The following is a 16,434-nucleotide window of genomic DNA, read 5'->3' on the forward strand; positions in this document are numbered from 1 at the left end:
CACCCTTTTTGGGGGGCGTGGCCCAGCGCGCCGCTCTCCGGGGAGGGGGCGGGGCCGCCGTTCGCCGGGTGGGCGTGGCCGCCTGGCGTGACATCACCGCGTGGGCGCGTCCACCGTGCGTGACGCTCCCGCCAGTGCCCAACATGGCGGCGGGCGGCGGCGGCGGCGGGAGCGCCGGCGGCTGTGGGGGGACCCCGCTATCCCCGGGCCCGTTGCTGCCGCCGCTGCTGCTGCTGCTGGCGCTGCCCGGCGGCGCCGTGCCCGCGGCCGACACCGTAGTGCTGGGGCTGCGGCTGGAGGAGAGCACGAAGCCCGCAGCGGCGGCTGCGGCGGCGGCGGCGGCGGCGGAGGGGGCGGCCCGCGGGCCCATCCGCCTCACGGAGGGTAGCGAGGCGCTGCTGCGGCTCTACGGGCTGGGGCTGGGCCCGCGGGCCGCCGAGCGCGTGGCCTTCGCCGAGCTGCGGCCGGGCGGCAACGCCTCGAGCGGCAACGCCACGTGCCAGGAGCGCTCGCAGGACCTGGTGGTGCGGCCGGGCCCCGCCGAGCCCCGCGACACCTCGGCGCTGCTGAGGGTGTGGGTGCAGCCGCTGCGCAAGGACGAGCGCGCCAAGACCTACGTGCTGTGCTCGCAGCGCCGGCCCGGCCTGCCCTGGCTGCCGCACCAGGGGCCGGACGGGCACGTGGTGGTGCTGGAGGAGAAGAAGTCGCTGCTGCCGCTGTGGCTGCAGGTGATCCTGATCGCGGGGCTGCTGGTGCTGTCGGGGATGTTCAGCGGCCTCAACCTGGGTTTGATGGCGCTGGACCCCATGGAGCTGCGCATCGTGCAGAACTGCGGCACCGACAAGGAGAAGCGCTACGCCCGCAGGATCGAGCCCATCCGCAGGAAAGGGAATTACCTGCTCTGCTCGCTGCTGCTGGGCAACGTGCTGGTCAACACCACGCTCACCATCCTGCTGGACGACCTCATCGGCTCCGGCATCGGCGCCGTGGTGGCCTCCACCATCGGCATCGTCATCTTCGGGGAGATCGTGCCGCAGGCGCTCTGCTCGCGGCACGGGCTGGCCGTGGGCGCCAACACCATCGTGGTCACCAAGTTCTTCATGCTGGTGACGTTCCCGCTGTCCTACCCCATCAGCAAACTCCTGGACTGCATCCTGGGCCAGGAGATCGGCACCGTCTACAACCGGGAGAAGCTGGTGGAGATGCTGAAGGTGACGGAGCCCTACAACGACCTGGTGAGGGAGGAGCTCAACATGATCCAGGGAGCGCTGGAGCTGCGCACCAAGACGGTGGAGGACGTGATGACCCCGCTGCAGAACTGCTTCATGATCAACAGCGACGCCATCCTGGACTTCAACACCATGTCCGAGATCATGGAGAGCGGCTACACCCGCATCCCTGTCTACGAGGACGAGAGGTCCAACATCATGGACATCCTCTACGTCAAGGACCTGGCCTTCGTGGACCCTGACGACTGCACGCCCCTCAAGACCATCACCAAGTTCTACAACCACCCCGTGCACGTCGTCTTCCACGACACCAAGCTGGACGCCATGCTGGAGGAGTTCAAAAAGGGTGAGGAGGGGGCGTGGAGGTGCTGCTTGCTTCCTTTTGGCTGGGAGCAAAATTCCAGGGGGGTTTTGCTCTCCAGAGCTGGAGCTGCCCATGCCAGGGGTCTCAGGAGTGGCCACGATGCCAAGAGAATGAGTGACACACATCGGGGACGGGCATGGGGTCACCAAACTTTAGTCCCGACCCAGATTTCCTGGATTTGGAGCTTTCCCATGCCGGGAATGTTCCCTTGCTCCTTGTTTTTAATGATTAGCTCCGGAGACTTTTGGAGAAGTGCTGGAAAATCTCTGAGCGCCTTAATTTGGGTTTGGCTCCCTCCTCCGGGCTTTGCCCTGGAGCTCGGAGCCGGCTCCATCCCAGCTCTGCTTCCCAAAAAACGGGAGCAGGACGAGTAAGAATGGGATACGGGCTGGCTGTGGGAAGCTCCGAGGTGGGATTTGCCCTTGCCAGGGTCTTTTCCCAAGGTTTTCCAGCTCCTGCGTCAGGCCGGGATGAAGGAAAGCTCCCGGCTGTGGAGCAGCTGTGACCCCGCGGCTCCCGTTACGCTCCCGGGAGGCTCGCACAGAGCTTTGTGCGACATTCCAGGGACATTTAGGGATTCCTAAACCCCCGCTGCAGGCAGGAGCCGGGTGAAGATTTGGGAGATGCTGGCTGGGGCTGTGCCATTCCCATCCCCGTTCCCAAAAGCAGTGCATGGATGCAGAGTTGCTGCTGGGGCTGGAGTTATCCCGGCTTTCCCTGGCCGGATCCTGATTAAGGGATTTAACCTCCCTCCTTCCTTCCGGCCACAAAGCCTGGGGCTGTTTTCTTTTTTTTCTTTTTCCACCGCCGGCTCAGGAGCTGGGAATTTGCCGGGCTGGGTTTTGGAGGTGAGCCCCACAAATTCCCGGCTCAGAGGAATTTGTGGGGCTGGGTTTTGGGAGGCAAATTCCTCGTGGATTTGAGACCTCATTGCCCCGGTCAGGACCTGGATCAGAGGCAGGAGATGCATCCAGAGGGAATAATTAGCTGGCTGTGCTAATTGTGGGGTTTGAGCTCTGCTCAGGGCCATGAAAATGTCACAGTGGTGCCTTTGAGGTGGCAATTCCCACATCCAGAGGCTTCCTGACCCAGCACGAGGCTCTGAGTGGGGAATTTTCCTCTGGAGCAGGGCTGGGAGAGCTGGGAATGTCCAGTCTGGAGAAGGGAGGGATCCAGGGAGAGCTCAGAGCCCTAAAGGGGTTCCAGGAGAGCTGGAGAGGGATTGGGATAAGGGATGGAGGGACAGGACACAGGGAATGGCTTCAAATGGAAAAATGGAGATTTTAATGGGATTTTAGGAAGGTGAGGAGGGGCTGGGATGGAATTCCCAGAGGAGCTGTGGCTGCCTCTGGATCCCTGGGAGCGTCCCCAAGGCCAGGCTGGAGCCACCAGGGATGTCCCTGCCTTGGTGGCACTGGATGAGCTTTAAGGTCCCTTCCAACCCAGACCATTCCATGGTCCCACGTGCTGGTTTAGATGGGATTTTGGGCAGGAATTCCTGGCTGGGAGGGTGAGGAGGGGTGGGATGGAATTCCCAGAGGAGCTGTGGCTGCCCCTGGATCCCTGGAAGTGTCCCCAAGGCCACCAGGGACAGGGGGAGGTTTATGGGGTGGGACGGGATGAGCCCTAAAGTCCCTCCCAATCACTGCAGAATTCCACAGGGAGCTCTGCTGTCCCCCAGGATGGCTCTGGGGACACTGACAGGGTTTGGAACCTCCAGAATCTCCTGTTGCCAGGAGGGCAAATCCAACCCTGGGATCCCTGGAAGTGTCCCCAAGGCCACCAGGGACAGTGGGAGCTGTCCCTGCCCATGGAGCCCTAAGATCCCTCCAGGCCACTCCATCATTCCATGGACACCCCATGGACGCCTCCCTGTCCCTCTGGGTGTTCTCCCCCTCCTCATTTGGGGGTCCTGGCCTGTGTCCCCCCCTCAGTGACCCCAGCCCAGCCTGTCTGGCCGTGTTTGCTCAGCCTCAGCCACTCCCTGTGCTCATCCCTGACTCACCTGGGTGCCTCACCTGGCCCCACCCAGGTGGCCATAAAGGGGGTGAGGTGGCCCCAACAACAACCCCAGGATAAAATCATTTTTCACCCCTCCAGGCACCACCTTTTCCCATCATTGGGTTGAGAGAGGAGGAAAAAGGGGAAATAAAATGATTTTTTCACCCCTTCAGGTACCACCTTTTCCCAGTGCTGTGACTCAGGGAAGAGGAAAAAGGGGAAATGAAATAATTTTTTATCCCCTTCAGGCACCACCTTTTCCCAGCACTGTGGTTGTGAGAGGATGAAAAAGGGGAAATGAAATCTTTCTTTTTACCCCTCCAGGCACCACCTTTTTCCCAGCAGAGAGAGGAGCAAAAAGGGAAAACAACCCCAGGATAAATTCATTTTTTTATCCCCTTCATGCACCACCTTTTCCCAGTGCTGTGGTCGAGAGAGGAGGAAAAAAGGAAAAAAACCCCAGGATAAAATTAATTTTTTTCCCCCCTCCAGGCACCACCTTTTCCAAGCACTATGATTGTGAGAGGAGGAAAAAGGGGAAATGAAATAATTTTTTCACCACTGCAGGCACCACCTTTTCCCAGCAGTGTGGCTGAGAGAGGAGGAAAAAGGGAAAACACCCCCAGGATAAATTAATTTTTTTCCCCCCTCCAGGCATCACCTTGTCCCAGCACTGTGGTTGAGAGAGGAGGGAAAAGGGGATCTGGGAGATGCCTTTCCCTAAAATCAGCTTTTCCCTGAGTGCCCAGGAGCCTGTGGCTGCTGGCTCTGGAGTGAAAGAGTGCAGAGGGTCAGGGAGGGCAGGGATGGGGTCAGGACACTCCAGGAAAAGCCTGGAGGACAGGATTATTTTGGGATTTATTTTTATTTTTGGATTTATTTTGGGGTGAGGTCAGGGAGGTGCCTCAGTTTCCCCAAGCTGAGGACACCAATCCTGTGGGTGCAGTTTTCCACGTGGCTCCTCTCCCTGGAGCAGAATTCCTCATCCCAGGAGATCTCCCTGTGTGATTTTGGGACAAAAAAAGTGAAATTCTTCATGCCAGGAGATTTCCCCATGTGATTTTGGAACCAAAGAGGTGAAATTCCACATCCCAGGCGATTTTCTCTGTGTGATTTAGGAACAAACAAGTGAAATTCCTCATCCCAGGAGATTTTCCCCATGAGATTTAGGACAAAGCAGGTGAAATTCCTCATCCCAGGAGGTTTCCCTGTGTGATTTTGGGACAAGGAGCAAAATTCCTCATCCCAGGAGATTTCCCCATGAGATTTAGGACAAAGCAGGTGAAATTCCTCATCCCAGGAGTTTTTCCTGTGTGATTTTGGAAAAAACAAGTGAAATTCTTCATCCCAGGAGATTGTCCCTGTGTGATTTTTGGAGGAGGAGCAAAATTCCTCATGCCAGGAAATTTTCCCTGTTTGATTTAGGACAAAACAGGTGAAATTCCTCATGCCAGGAGATTTTCCTGTGTGATTTAATTAGTGCCATTACCCTGGGAGTGAGCTCAGGTTTAATTAGTGTCATTACTCTGGGAGTGAGCAGCCAGCCCAGCCCAAGGGCTCCTTTAGGTTTTAATGAGTTTATGCCTCCAGGGAGGGACTGAATGGGCTGGGACATTCTGGGGACACCCTGGGGACATCCCAGGGCTGAGACATCTTGGGGACATCCATGGGACATCCCAGGGCTAGGAAATCTTGGTGACATCCAGGGGACATCCCAGGGCTGGGACGTCTTGGGGACATCCAGGAGACATCCCAGGACTGGGAAGTCCAAAGGACACCCTGGGGACATCCACGGGACATCCCAGGGCTGGAACACCCTGGGGACATCCTGAGAGCATCTAGGGCTGGGATGTTGAGGGGACATCCAAGGGCTGGAATATCTTGGGGACACCCTGGGGACATCCTGTGGCTGGGACACCCTGAGGACATGGCTGGGATATCTTGGGGACATCCCAGGGCTGGGACATTTTGGGGACACCCTGGGGACATCCCATGGCTGGGATATCTTGGGGACATCTCAGGACTGGGACATTCCAGGGCTGGGACATCTTGGGGACATTCTGGGAACATTCCAGGGCTGGGACATTGAGGGGACATCCCAGGGCTGGGAAATCCTGAGGACATCCCAGGACAGGGATATCCTGGGGACATCTTGGGGACATTCCATTGGCTGGAACATCTTGGGGATATTCCAGGGCTGGGACATCTTGGGGACATTCTGGGAACATTCCAGGGCTGGGACATTGAGGGGACATCCCAGGACTGGGAAATCCTGGGGACATCCTAGAGACATTCCATTGCCTGGAACATCTTGGGGACATCCCAGGGCTGGGACATCTTGGGGACATTCTGGGAACATTCCAGGGCTGGGACATTGAGGGGACATCCCAGGGCTGGGAAATCCTGAGGACATCCCAGGGACATCCCAGGGCTGGGACATTCAGGGGACACCCAGGGGACACCCCGGGGTGTTGTGTCCCCATTCCAACCCCCGTGTGTGTCCCCAGGGAAGTCCCACCTGGCCATCGTGCAGAAGGTGAACAACGAGGGCGAGGGCGACCCCTTCTACGAGGTGCTGGGGCTGGTGACCCTCGAGGACGTCATCGAGGAGATCATCAAGTCCGAGATCCTGGACGAGTCCGACACCTACAGTAGGTTTGGGGGCTCCCCCCTCCCCAGAGCCCCCTGGGAGGGGGTTCCTGGTGGCCTGGTGGCCCCGGGTGTGACCCCCCTGCTCCCCGCAGTTGACAACCGCAGCAGGAAGAGGGTTTGCAACCAGAAGAACCGGCGTGACTTCTCGGCCTTCAAGGACCCCGACAATGAGCTCAAGGTCAAGGTGTCCCCTCAGCTCCTGCTGGCTGCCCACCGCTTCCTGTCCACCGGTCAGTCTGGGTCACCTGGCCTCGGGGCACCCCAAGGGTCTCCCCCACCATCCCAGGATGGGAATCCTGGTCCTAAGGGTCTCCCCCACCATCCCAGGATGGGAATCCTGGTCCTAAGGGTCTCCCCCACCATCCCAGGATGGAAGTCCTGGCCCCAAGGGTCTCCCACACCATCCCAGGATGAGCATTCCAGCCCCAAGGGTCTCCCACACCATCCCAGGATGGACATTCCAGCCCCAAGGGTCTCCTAGACCATATTAAGATGAGAATCCTTGTCCCAAGGGTCTCCCCCACCATCCCAGGATGGGAATCCTGGCCCCAAGGGTCTCCCAGACCATCCCAGGATGGGAATCCTGGCCCCAAGGGTCTCCCCCACCATTCCAGGATGTGAATCTTGGCCCCAAGGGTCTCCCAGACCATCCCAGGATGGGAATCCTGGCCCCAAGGGTCTCCCACACCATCCCAGGATGGGAATCCTGGTCCTAAGGGTCTCCCCCACCATCCCAGGATGGACATTCCAGCTCCAGGAGTCCTCCTAGACCATCCCAGGATGGACATTCCAGCCCTAAGGGTCTCCTGGACCATCCCAGGATGGCAGTCCTGGCCCCAAGGGTCTCCCCCACCACCCCAAGATAGGAATTCTCTCTCCCCTGGAGGGATCAACACCACCTCTGACCCTTTCCCCCACCCCCTCTCCAGAGGTGACGCTCTTCACCCCCAACTTCATCTCGGAGAAGATCCTGCTGCGGCTCCTCAAATATTCCGACGTCATCCAGGAGCTGAAGTTCGACGAGGAGAACAAGAAATGCCCGCGGCACTTCCTGTACTGCAAGAACAAACCGGCCGATTATTTCATCCTCATCCTGCAGGTGCTGCCAGCGGGAGCTCCCTGGGGTCCAGCTCATCCATCCCTTGGGATCAATCCCTGCATTGGTGTTGGTTTTTTCCCCTGGCAGGGCAAGGTGGAGGTGGAGGCTGGCAAGGAGTGCATGAAGTTCGAGGCGGGAGCGTTTTCCTACTACGGGGTGATGGCGCTGAGCCCCCCTCCAGGATCTGGTGAGCACCCCCAGACCCTTCCCGGGACCCCTGGGCTGGATCTGCCCTGGGAATGGGAGATTCCAGAGGTTCTGAACCTCATCAGTGTCCTCGGGACAGCAGAGCTCCCCGTGGAATTCTGGAATGGTTGGGAAGGACCCTGCACCTCCCCCTGTCCCTGGTGGCCTTGGGGACACTTCCAGGGATCCAGGGGCAGCCACAGCTCCTCTGGGAATTCCATCCCACCCCTCCTCACCCTCCCAGCCAGGAATTCCTGCCCAAATCCCATCTAAACCAGCACGTGGGACCATGGAATGGTCTGGGTTGGAAGGGACCTTAAAGCTCATCCAGTGCCACCAAGGCAGGGACATCCCTGGTGGCTCCAGCCTGGCCTTGGGGACACTCCCAGGGATCCCTGGGTTGGATCTGCCCTGGGAATGGGAGATTCCAGAGGTCCCAAACCCCATCAGTGTCCTGGATGAGCAGCTCTGTGTCCGAGTGGCCGATCTCAGGATTTGGGGTTAATGGAGTTCTTGGTAAACCTGCCCTGTTAGGAAGGGTTTAACTCCTGGGATTCCACCCTAAACCTCAACCTAAGCCTCCATGAGGCAATTCCAGAAACCCAAGGGAATTCCAGAAACCCCTTCTGCCTTTAGAATGGGGTGGAAAATGGGATTTTTATTAAATCTGCCCTGTTAGGAAGAGTTTAACTTAAACAATCCCAACTTAAACCTCCATGAGGCAATTCCAGAAACCCGAGGGAATTCCAGAAACCCCTTCTGGCTTTACAGTGTGGTGAAACCTCCCCTGTTAGGAAGAGTTTAACTTCTAGAATCCCATCCTAAACCTAAACCTGAACCTAAATCTCCACAAGGCAATTCCAGAAATCCTTTCTGCCTTTTGAATGGGTGGTGAAAACCCCGAATTTGGGGGGTGCCCTTCAGAGTTGATCCATGGGGAGAAAAGCCGGGATTGGGGAATGCCAGGAAAGGCCAGAGGCTGATCCCAAGCCCTGCCTACCCGAGTTAGGCCTGAGGCTGATCCCAAGCCCTTCCTAACCCTGAGTTAGGCCTGAGGCTGATCCCAAGCCCTGCCTACCCGAGTTAGGCCTGAGGCTGATCCCAAGCCCTTCCTAACCCGAGTTAGGCCTGAGGCTGATCCCAAGCCCTGCCTACCCGAGTTAGGCCTGAGGCTGATCCCAAGCCCTTCCTAACCCGAGTTAGGCCTGAGGCTGATCCCAAGCCCTGCCTAATGCTGGGTTAGGCCTGAGGCTGATCCCACACCCTTCCTAACCCCGAGTTAGGCCAGAGGCTGATCCCAAGCCCTTCCTAACCCCGAGTTAGGCCAGAGGCTGATCCCAAGCCCTTCCTAACCCCGAGTTAGGCCAGAGGCTGATCCCAAGCCCTTCCTAACCCCGAGTTAGGCCAGAGGCTGATCCCAAGCCCTTCCTAACCCCGAGTTAGGCCAGAGGCTGATCCCAAGCCCTTCCTAACCCCGAGTTAGGCCGGAGGCTGATCCCAAGCCCTTCCTAACCCGAGTTAGGCTGGAGGCTGATCCCAAGCCCTGCCTAATGCTGGGAAAAGCCTGAGGCTGATCCCACACCCTTCCTAACCCCGGTTTAGGCCAGAGGCTGATCCCAAGCCCTTCCTAATGCCGAGTTAGGCCAGAGGCTGATCCCAAGCCCTTCCTAACCCCGAGTTAGGCCTGAGGCTGATCCCACACCCTTCCTAACGCTGAATTAGGCCAGAGGCTGATCCCAAGCCCTTCCTAACCCCGAGTTAGGCCAGAGGCTGATCCCAAGCCCTTCCTAACCCCTAGAGCTGCGCTCCCCGTCGCACATGAGCGGGCTGAACCGCTCGGCCTCGCTGAGCTACCACGAGCGCTCGGAGTCGGGCTCGTCGCCGGTGAGCGGCAGCAACAACCAGCTGAGCTCGGGCGGCGCGCAGTACGTGGCCGACTTCAGCGTGCGCGCCCTCAGCGACCTGCAGTTCGTCAAGGTCAGCCACAATCCTGCCGGGAAACGCCCAGGGCTGCCCCTTGGGGCCACCCCAGGGCTCTGGGCGGCTGCGGGGCGTGGCGGGAGGAGAGCGCGGCGCTGCCGGGTCCTTCAGGGATCCTAAAACATCTTGGGATGGGAATTCCGGGTCCTTCAGGGATCCTAAAAAATCTTGGGATGGGAATTCCGGGTCCTTCAGGGATCCTAAAAAATCTTGGGATGGGAATTCCGGGTCCCTCAGGGCTCCTGCAAAAGCTTGGGATGGGAATTCTGACACTTTGGGATGGGAATTCTGGTCCCTCAGGGATCCTACAAAATCTTGGGATGGGAATTCCGGGTCCTTCAGGGATCCTAAAAAATCTTGGGATGGGAATTCCGGGTCCCTCAGGGATCCTAAAAAATCTTGGGATGGGAATTCCGGGTCCTTCAGGGATCCTGCAAAAGCTTGGGATGGGAATTCTGACACTTTGGGATGGGAATTCTGCTCCCTCAGGGATCCTACAAAATCTTGGGATGGGAATTCTGGTCCCTCAGGGATCCTACAAAATCTTGGGATGGGAATTCTGGGTCCTTCAGGGATCCTAAAAAAATCTTGGGACGGGAATTACGGGTCCCTCAGGGATCCTGCAAAAGCTTGGGATGGGATTTCTGGTCCCCCAGGGCTCCTGCAAAAGCTTGGGATTGGGAATTCTGGATCCTTCAGGGATCCTGCAAAAGCTTGGGATGGGAATTCTGGGTCCTTCAGGGATCCTAAAAAATCTTGGGACGGGAATTACGGGTCCCTCAAGGATCCTGCAAAAGCTTGGGATGGGATTTCTGGTCCCCCAGGGCTCCTGCAAAAGCTTGGGATTGGGAATTCTGGTCCCTCAGGGCTCCTGTAAAATCTTGGGATGGGAATTCTGGATCCTTCAGGGATCCTGCAAAAGCTTGGGATGGGAATTCTGACACTTTGGGATGTCCTACACCATTTTGGGATGGGAATTCTGCTCCCTCAGTGCTCCCACGCCATTTTGAGATGGGAATCCAAACACTTTGGGGTCTCCCACACCATTTTGGAATGGGAATTCTGGGTCCCTCAGGGCTCCTACAGAATTTTGGGATCGGAATTCCGGGTTCTTCAGGACTGCTACAAAATTTTGGGATGGGAATCCCAACACTTTGGGGTCTCCTAGACCGTGTTGGGATGGAAGTCCCATCAATGGACCATGTTGGGATGGGAATCTCATCATTGCACCATTTTGGGTTAGGAATCCCATGAATGCATCATTTTAGTCTAGGAATCCCATCAATGCATCATTTTGGGATGGGAGTCCCATCAATGCACCATTTTGGGATGGGAATTCCATCCCTTAAGAGTCTCAAGGATTTTGGGGTCTCCTAGACCATCCAGGGATGGGAATCCCATCAAATATGCCGTTTTGGGGTGGGAATCCCAACACTTTGGGTTCTCCTAGACCATGTTGGGATGGGAATCCCATCATTGCATCATTTTGGGGTGGGAGTCCCGACACTTTGGGGTCTCCCCCTCCACTCCCCGCTGCTGTCCCGGCACAGATCACTCGCCAGGAGTACCAGAACGGGCTGCTGGCCTCACGCATGGACAGTTGTCCCCAGTCCCCCGACAGCAACGCCCCCAAACCGGAGCCGGGCATCCCGGAGAAACCGGAGCCGCCGGCGCCGGCCGACGAAACCACGAGTTTGCTGAACGAGAGGAACTGCCTGAGCCGCCGGAGCAACCACAGTGCGCTGGAGAATTCCATCTGACCCCGGCCCCCGGCGCGACCCGGCCACGGGCGCGCCCTGCAGGGACCTTTGCCGGTAGGAACGGCGCCGGGTGAGCCGCAGGAGCCGCAGGAGGAGGAGGAGGAGGAGGAGGAGGAAGAGGCGTGGTGGGGAATGGAGGAGCTGGGATTTGCTGCTGCTGCTGCTGCTTTTCCAGGCTGGATGGAGCCGGGATGGACGGGAGCGGCGCGGGCGGCGCCAGCTCTGCCGGCACGGCCGACGGCTCAGGGAGCTCAGGGTCTCAGTTCTGCCGCCCTGGGGACCCTCGGGGTGGGCACCCCAACCCATCCCACCCTGCCAGGACCCTGGGATGGACACCCCAACCCATCCCACCCTGCCAGGACCCTGGGATGGACACCCCAACCCATCCCACCCTGCCAGGAACCCTGGGATGGACACCCCAACCCATCCCAACCCTGCCAGGACCCTCGGGGTGGGCACCCCAACCCTGCCAGGACCCTCGGGGTGGACACCCCAACCCTGCCAGGACCCTCGGGGTGGACACCCCAACCCATCCCAACCTGCCAGGACCCTCGGGGTGGACACCCCATCCAAACCCTGCCAGGAAATCTTGGATGGACATCCCAAACCTTCCAGGATCCATCCCAAAACTTCCAGGAATCCCGGGATGAACATCCCAACCCAACCTTGCCCGGACCTCCAGGGTCCGTCCCAACCCTGACAGGAACCCCAACCCTGACAGGAAATCTGGGATGGACATCCCAACCCTTCCAGGAAATCTGGGGTGGACATCCTGTTCCTTTGGGATCCCTGGGATGGGAGTCCCAACCCCTCAGGGTGCCTGCAGCATTTTGGGATGGGAATTCCATCCCTTTGGGGTCTCCTGCAGCATTTTGGGAATTCCATCCCTTAGGGGTCTCCTACGTTTTGGGATATCCTGGGATGGGAATCCCGGCCCCTCTCGGGTGTTTTTGGGATCCCCTGGATAAATCCCAGCCCCTTCCCCGTGCCCACCCCCCTTTCCCCGCTGGCCCGGGGGGCTCAGGGGGCGTGGGGACAAATTTGGGATTTTGGGCTCAGGATTTTGGGATCTGGATTTTGGAATGTGGATTGTTAGGGTCAGGATCTGGGGTCCCGATCTTGGGGTCTGGTTTTTAGGGTGAGGATTTTGGGGTCTGCATTTGGGGTCTCCATTTTAGGGTCAGGATTTTGGGACCTGGATTTGGGGGTCTGGATTTTGGGATTTGGATTTTTAGAGTCTGGATTTTCAGGTCTGTATTTGGGGGTCTCTGTTTTAGGCTCTGCATTTTGGGGTCTGGGTTTTGGGACCTGGATTTTGGGGGTAGGATTTTAGGGTCTGGATTTTAGGGTCTGGACTTTGGGGTCTCCCTTTAGGGTCAGGATTTGGGGGTCTGGGTTTTGGGATCTGGACTTTGGGACCTGGAATTGGGGTCTAGTTTTTAAGGTCAGGATTTTGGGGCCTGGACTTTGGGACCTGAATTTGGGGTCTGGATTTTGAGGTTAGGATTTGGGGTCTCCATTTTAGGGACTGGATTTTGAGATCTGGGTTTTGGGTCTGGACTTTGGGGTCTCTTTTAGGGTCTGGATTTTGGGGTCTCCCTTTTGGGGTCTGGATTTTGGGGTGACACAGCGCTAGTGACCAAAGTTGTACAGGCAGGAGGGGGCTGAGGGTCCCCCCAAAATCCCCCGGGACCCCCCACCCCAAAAAGCAAAAATAAGCACAAAAGTTCCCCCTGGGTGAACTCCTGTAAGTTATTGGGAGAAGGTTGAATTATTTTTGTTAATCACATCTCGACGATCAGTTCCTAGCTCCTTCTGCGGGGAGATTTTAGTAATAATAATAATAATTAATAATAATAATTAATAATTAATAATAAGCCAGGAAAAAAAAAAAAAAACAACAAAAAAAAACTTTTTTATTAAATCTTCCTCTATGCAAACCCCTCCTTTTCCTCTCCCCCACCCCCCCGGGAATTCCTATTTATTGTTCAGGTTTGATTTGTATTTTTGGGGAGCTCCGGGGGGAGGGGTGGGGGGGGCGGGGCCTCCCCCTCCCGGTTCTGCCCCTCTCCCCTCCCCCCCGGTTGTGAAACCGACCGTGGAATTTGATTTCATGGGGTTTTTGGAGGGGGTTTTTTTGCCAGATGGGTTAATAAAGATTCTATATCTGTACCTGGCTGTGCTCGCTGCTGATTTAAAGGACGCGGCTCCTTTAAATCCCCGCCCTCCGGGTGTTGTTTACACCGCGAGGCTCCGCCCCGGGAGTATCACGTGCGGTGATTGGCTGCGGGGCGGGACCCCAGGAAAAGGCGGGGCATGATTGGCTGCGGGGAGAGGGGGGCGGGACCACGGGGAAAAGGCGGGCGGTGATTGGCTTGGCGGGAGGGCAGTGGGCGGGGCGTGCTGGGGGAACACGGAAGTGGGAGCGGCAGTAACGGGCCCGGAACGGGGAGCGGGCCCGGAACGGGGAGCGGGCCCGGAACGGGGAGCGGGCCCGGAACGGGGAGCGGGCCCGGAACGGGGAGCGGGCCCGGAACGGGGAGCGGGCCCGGAACGGGGAGCGGGCCCGGCTGTCCCGTGTCCCCTCAGGTGTCCAGCAGGTCCCACACGGCCGGGTGCGCCCCGTCCCGCGGGCTCCGGCCGCGGGCATCGCGGACGGCAGCGAGGGCCGGGCGCTGGCGCAGGAGGAGGGCACAGAGCTCGCGGTGCCCCTGCTCGGCGGCCTGCGGGGCGGGCACCGGTGTCACCCCGGGGGGACACGGATGTCACCCCCAGAGGGGCACGGGGACCCCCGAGCCACCCACACGCACCCTGGGGGAGGAGAACCCCGTGCCCCCCACCAACCTGGCACAGGGGTCCCTCCTCACCCCCTGTGCCCCCCACCCAGCTCGTGCAGGGGATCCCCTCCGTGCCCCCCACCTGGTCCTGGTGCCCTCCCGTGCCCGCACCTTGTGCAGGCCGGTCCTGCCGTCGCTGTCGGTGGCCGCGGGGTCGGCGCCGTGTGCCAGGAGCAGCTCGGTGACCGCGCGGTGCCCGCAGTAGCAGGCGCGGTGCAGCGGGGTGGCACCGCCGGGGGTGCGGGCATCGCACGGAGCGCCCCGCTCCAGCAGCAGCCGGCACACGCCCAGGTGCCCGTTCCGGCTGGCGTAGTGCTGCGGGCACGGGGCCGTGGGCACCGGCTGCCCGGGACCCCCGGGACAAGGCCGTGTGCCCACTGGCTGGGATCCCCGGGACCCCTGGGCCAGGTTGGGAACCCCAGTGCCCCCCATGCCAGGGCTGTGTACGCGAACAGGATCCCCGTGCCCCCGTACCAGGGCCATGTACCCGGTCAGGACCCCCATGCCCCCGGTGACCCCTGTGCCCCCGTACCACAGGCTGGGACCCCCGTGCCCCCCATGCCAGGGCTGTGTACCCCGCCAGGTCAGGACCCCCGTGCCCCCGTACCAGGGCCGTGTACCGGGTCAGGACCCCCCTGCCCCCGGTGCCCCCGTACCAGGGCCGTGTACCCCGCCAGGTCGGGCTCCGCGGGGTTCCCGCTCCGCTCCAGCAGCTGCAGCAGCCGCGCCTCGTCCCCGTCCCGCGCCGCTGCCCAAATCCCTGCGGGCAACGGAGATGGAGCCGCCTCAGCCAGAGACGGAGCCCAGAGCCCCCTCTGTGCCCCTCCGGTGCCGGTACCGCTGCTCCAGCCCTGCCCGTGCCCCTCCGGTACCGGCACCGCTGCTCCAGCCCTGCCTGTGCCCGTCCAGTACCCGTATCCCAACCCTGCCCATGCCGTCCGGTACCGGTGCTCCAGCCCTGCCCCTGCCCCCTCCGCTACCCCAAGCCCTGCCCAGAGTCCCTGGGAGCCCCTCCAGTACCGGTACCCCAGCCCAGAGCCCCCTGAGCTCCGCCGGTACCGGTGACCCGGCCCTCCTGCCCCCCCGCCCCGGAGCCCCCCGGACCCCGCTCGAAGTCCATCTCGGACAGGCTCTGGTGCACGCTGGGCACGGCCACCCGGCCCGGGCAGCACGGAGCGGGCATCGCCTCCCGGCCCGGGCAGCACGGAGCGGGCGGCGAGCGGCGACCACCGGCCATGGCACCGGCGGCACCGGGGGGCACGGAAAGGGACGAGGGGAGACGGAAAGAGCCGAGGTGGGACGGAAAGAGACGAGGGGGGGCGGAAAGAGCCGAGGTGGGACGGAAAGAGACGAGGGGGGACGGAAAGAGACGAGGTAGGACGGAAAGAGACGAGGGGAGACGGAAAGAGTCGAATTTGAACGGAAGAGGCCGAGCGAGGTCGGGAAGGGCCGAGGGAAGGCGGAAAGGGCCGAAGAGAGTCGAGACGGGCTGAAGTGGGCGGAAAGGGCCGAAAAGGGGCCGAGAAAGGCCGAACGAAGCCGGGAAAGGCCGAAGGAGGCCGGGAAGCGCCGAAGGGACAGCATTCCTCCCCCGCAGAGCCCCCGTGCCGCCGCCAGGGGGCGCCAGCGGCCGCTCCAAGCCCCCCATGATGACCCGGGGTTCGTTCACTCCCCTCCCTCCCCCCAGTTTTGGGGTCCCCAAGCCCCGTCCCCATCAGCAATGGCAGTCCCAGGGCTCCAATTCCCCATTACGGGGGTCCCAGGGCTCCAATTCCCCATTACGGGGGTCCCAGGCTCTCCCTCCCATCTTCCCCCGCTCTGCGTTCCCAGGGGTCACCCCCCCACACTTATGGGGTCCCCAAGGTCAGAAATGGGGGCCCAGGGCTCCCCCAGCAGCAATGGGGGTCCCCCTCCCCGTTATGGGGGTCCCGGCGGTCTCTCCCCTCTATTGGGGTGTCCTGGGCTCCTCATCCCCGATCTTGGGGTGTCCCTGGGTTTTCCTTCCCCACACACCCCCCGCCCCCAGCCCCATTTCCCACGGCCCCGAGCCCGTTCCCATCCCCCGATCCCATTTCCTGAGCTGTTCCCAGCAGAGCCTCCCCGGGGACCCCCCCGCGCTGACCCCCGGCATCCGGGGAGGGGGGGGAGCCCGGCCCGGCCCCCCCGCCTGGGAACGGCTCCGCTTTGTCCTTTTTTAGCCCCGCTGGAGCTTTTTCCATGAGCTCAGCACCGCGGGGGGAGCCCAGAACTCCTCCAGAACCTCCCCAGAACCTCCACGGGAGCCGCTTTGCAAAGAGAGAGAGAGAGAGAGAGAGAAAAAAATCCG

The 16,434-nt window shown here is 60.2% G+C and overlaps 2 protein-coding genes across 4 annotated transcripts; one reads left to right on the forward strand and one right to left on the reverse strand.

The window, feature by feature from the left end:
• Positions 1–117: 117 nt before the first annotated feature.
• CNNM4 (cyclin and CBS domain divalent metal cation transport mediator 4) lies at positions 118–11,656 on the forward strand. Its single transcript, XM_088180107.1, has 7 exons — positions 118–1,575; positions 6,102–6,245; positions 6,339–6,476; positions 7,176–7,345; positions 7,433–7,532; positions 9,330–9,508; positions 11,062–11,656. The coding sequence occupies exons 1-7, from the start codon at positions 144–146 to the stop codon at positions 11,269–11,271; spliced, it is 2,373 nt and encodes a 790-aa protein (XP_088036233.1). The 5' UTR covers positions 118–143; the 3' UTR covers positions 11,272–11,656.
• Positions 11,657–13,174: 1,518 nt separating this feature from the next.
• ANKRD39 (ankyrin repeat domain 39) lies at positions 13,175–16,390 on the reverse strand. 3 transcript variants are annotated; one of them, XM_088180108.1, is made up of 4 exons: positions 15,213–16,304; positions 14,765–14,868; positions 14,191–14,423; positions 13,175–13,994 (listed from the first exon to the last, which is right to left on the reverse strand). In XM_088180108.1, exons 1-4 carry the CDS (start codon positions 15,754–15,756, stop codon positions 13,484–13,486), a joined length of 1,392 nt encoding a protein of 463 aa, XP_088036234.1. In that variant the 5' UTR covers positions 15,757–16,304; the 3' UTR covers positions 13,175–13,483. The 3 variants fall into 3 exon arrangements, with proteins under 3 accessions (XP_088036234.1, XP_088036235.1, XP_088036236.1); XM_088180110.1 differs by having other exon boundaries at positions 13,742–13,994; positions 14,220–14,423; positions 15,213–16,390; XM_088180109.1 differs by lacking the exon at positions 14,191–14,423 and having other exon boundaries at positions 14,716–14,868.
• Positions 16,391–16,434: the final 44 nt, after the last annotated feature.

The sequence above is a fragment of the Sturnus vulgaris genome, chromosome 28 (genome assembly GCF_052056855.1).
Source record: "Sturnus vulgaris isolate bStuVul1 chromosome 28, bStuVul1.hap1, whole genome shotgun sequence".
Classification (NCBI taxonomy): domain Eukaryota; kingdom Metazoa; phylum Chordata; class Aves; order Passeriformes; family Sturnidae; genus Sturnus; species Sturnus vulgaris.